Consider the following 3,225-nt stretch of genomic DNA (forward strand, 5'->3'; position numbering starts at 1 on the left):
CAGCCTCCCTGAGGAGCAGGGCACAAGGCTGTGTGGTGCGGGGCAGGTTGCTCACCCTCTCTGGGCCCCAGTTCTCTCAGCTGCCAGCTGGTTAGAGCAGAAAGGGCCCTGTGCCAGGTGTCAGGCTGGCCAGTTCGACTTCCCCTCCCTCTTACAGCACTGGGATACCCTCAACACCCCCAGCCCCTCAAAGTCGTCTCAGCCTCCTCCTGCCCTAACCACTACCATTGGAGCAGTATCTCCTAGGCCCCCGTGGGTCATGGATCTCTGGTAGGGTGAATGGCCTGACAAGAGCCTCCGTCAGGGAGAGGCAAGGCTTAGAGAGAGAAGACCAACAGTCCAGAGGCCTGGAGAGGAGGCCATTGCAGGGCCGGGTACAGGACCATGCCAGTGCCATGATGGCTCCGTCCAGCTAAGCAGAGGCTGGAGGAGCTGTCACAGGTTGGGGAACAACGATGACCACTCCCCGGCTATTTGCCTGCCCCAAGCCCCCACACCCCAGTCCAACATTCTGCCACTGCCCTCCCCACTCTCCCCTGTCTGTGGTCCTGGCTGTTCAGTCCACAAATGGGGCCCACGGCCTCCCGGAAACCCTGTACAGCACTCAGAGAGATCTCAGACACCCCTCCTTGAGAGGTTCCACGGGAACTGTGGCTGCAGCCCAGAGAGATGCGGGAGGGCACTGTCCACCCTGATGGTGGCATGGGAGGGGATAGCATTCCAGGCAGAAGGAACAGCCTCTGGGTTTGGGGGTCCTCTGGCAGACTAGGTAAGAAGGCTGCATAAGAAGGCGAGGGCCTGGCTGGAGTGGCCCCGGTCCTGGCACAGAGATGCAGAGTCTGGTGTTGGGCGGGAGAGCTGTGTGCAGAGGGCGGGGTGGGCAGGCGTTAATGGAGGCCCCCCTCGGCCTTTGATGAGGGCAGCGCCCGCCTGCCTGCCTGGCTAGGGGTTAATTAGCCTTAATCAAGGTGGCACCTCCTTCCTCCACCCTCTCCCTCAGGCCTAGAAGGGAAGAAAGGGAGGGAGGAAGACGAACAGGCGCAGAGAGGACCCACCCTAGCTGAACACATAGCCTCTGTCATCCCTGCCACCACAGCCAGGGTTCCAGCGGGTCACCCACCACCCACCTTGGGGGTGAGGAATGACAACTGACCCAGGACACAGGGGTGAGGTGCTCAGCCAGGAAGGAGCAGATGGATGCCTTGCCCCAGCTTTGTCCCCTTAGCTGGGTCCCATGCCCCTCAAGGCTCTTGGGGGGGGCCTCCTCCTGGAAGCCCTCCTAGATTGATGTTTCTCCTGTGCTGCTCCAGCCCAGCCCTGAGTGTAGGTAACAGGCTCATCTGTTTTCTTTGCTGGACTCTTGAGTGCTGGGCAGGCACCAGGTCCCACTCATCGCCCAGCTGGGGATCCTAGGGTAGTGTCCTACCCAGGTGGGCACCTCGCCAGTGGCTCGTTGGATGAACAAGTGAAGCATGTGCCTGCTGTGGAGGGGCTCTGGCCTAGGGGAGAGGCGGGCAGGAGCTGACACGCAGGGGATAGGAGGGGACAGGCTCATGCTGGCCCAGCAGAGCTCCAGCTTCACAGCTGGGGAGTATAGGCTCTAACCCCAACCCACACCTCTGGCTCCAAACCTTGCATCCTTAGTAGGGAGGTTGCCCTGTGAAGGATGTGCGGCACAGGCCTGTAGGGGTGGGGATGTGCCAGCCAGAGGTCCCAGCTCCCGCAAAGGCCGGCCGGTGTGAAAAAGCCTAGTGTCTTCAAAGAACCACCAGGCAGTCAGTCTGGCCCGGATGTGGGGGCAGTGGTCATTCATGCACTCAGCAAATGCTTAGTGAGCACCTACTGTATGCTGGAAGACACAGCAATGAACTAAAGGGATGAGGCTCCTGCTCTCCTAGTGCTTCCAGGCTTCCAGTCGGGAGGGGAAGACAGGCAGTAAACAAGTAGACACCCAGGTAAATGTGCGTGTAGTGGTTGGGACAGGTGCTTTGAAGGAGAGACAAGAGGGAGAGGCTGGGTGGCTATGGCAGAGCTCCAAGGGCTGGCTCCACAGAGAACCCAGGGCAGGGAAGGAGCAGACAGCACTTAGAGTCAGGAGCTACACCTGCAGGAGCCAGGGAGCTGCCAAAGGGTTTGGAGCAGGGCAGGACTGGCCAGGTCACCAGTGGCATGGACCAGAGGCCAGGGAGGGGCTGGAGCTGGGGTAGCAGGGGAACGATTAGAGAGCAAGTCTTAGTGACCAGGGGAGGTGGGAGAGGGCTGAGGAAGAACCTCCCAGGACGACCGCTGCCTGCCTTCCACCTGCCCACAGGCTGGTCATAGTGGCGCTCATCGGCGTGAGTGTGGCCTGGATCCCCGTCCTGCAGGGCTCCAACAGTGGGCAACTCTTCATATACATGCAGTCAGTGACCAGCTCCCTGGCCCCACCAGTGACTGCAGTCTTTGTCCTGGGCATCTTCTGGCGACGTGCCAACGAGCAGGTGGGTATCGGGGGACAGGACTTGGTGGTCTGCTCTCCCTAGGGACATGCCACAGTTTGCTCTTCCCTGCTGCCTGTCAGGGGATCCTTGGTCCTCCTCCCATAGCCCCACATGCCCTGTCTCCCTCCTCCCCAGGGGGCCTTCTGGGGCCTGATAGCAGGGCTGGTGGTGGGGGCCACGAGGCTGGTCCTGGAATTCCTGAACCCAGCCCCGCCCTGCGGAGAGCCAGACACGAGGCCGGCCGTCCTGGGGAGCATCCACTACCTGCACTTCGCTGTTGCCCTCTTCGTACTCAGCGGTGCTGTTGTGGTGGCTGGAAGCCTGCTGACCCCACCCCCACAGGGTGTCCAGGTGAGCCAGCCCTGACTCCTGACCCTGACCCCTAACAGTTTCTTACTCTGGTCCTATTCTGATCCCCGACCCACTCTGACTCAGAATTTTCTAGCCCTGGACTCCCTAACCCCATCCCTTTTTGAACTCAGCTGCCATCTTGCCATCCCCAACCTCTGATCCTGTCTGGGTCACCCCTACCCTGCCAGCCTCACCCCATCCCTATCCCCACTGGTTTCTTACAGATTGAGAACCTTACCTGGTGGACCCTGGCTCGGAATCTGCCCTTGGGAACCAAAGCAGGTAAGTGGGTGACCTTAGACACTCCTCCACCTTGACCCTGGGCTGGAGGCAAGGGCACCAGGTGTAGCCTTGTGTCCTTCATCCGTCCCTCTCCTTCTGCAATCCCCTCCAG

At 60.7% G+C, this 3,225-nt stretch overlaps 1 protein-coding gene across 1 annotated transcript in view; it reads left to right on the forward strand.

Annotated features, from left to right (window-relative positions):
* Positions 1-3,225, forward strand: part of LOC105493349 (solute carrier family 5 member 10) — a 69,040-nt gene that overhangs the window by 65,448 nt on the left and 367 nt on the right. The window contains exons 12-14 of the mRNA XM_011760930.3: positions 2,312-2,480; positions 2,616-2,831; positions 3,056-3,113. Of these exons, the coding sequence (XP_011759232.2) occupies positions 2,312-2,480; positions 2,616-2,831; positions 3,056-3,113 (443 nt within the window). The remainder of the gene's footprint in view (positions 1-2,311; positions 2,481-2,615; positions 2,832-3,055; positions 3,114-3,225) is intronic.

This window comes from Macaca nemestrina, chromosome 17 (assembly GCF_043159975.1).
Source record: "Macaca nemestrina isolate mMacNem1 chromosome 17, mMacNem.hap1, whole genome shotgun sequence".
NCBI lineage: Eukaryota > Metazoa > Chordata > Mammalia > Primates > Cercopithecidae > Macaca > Macaca nemestrina.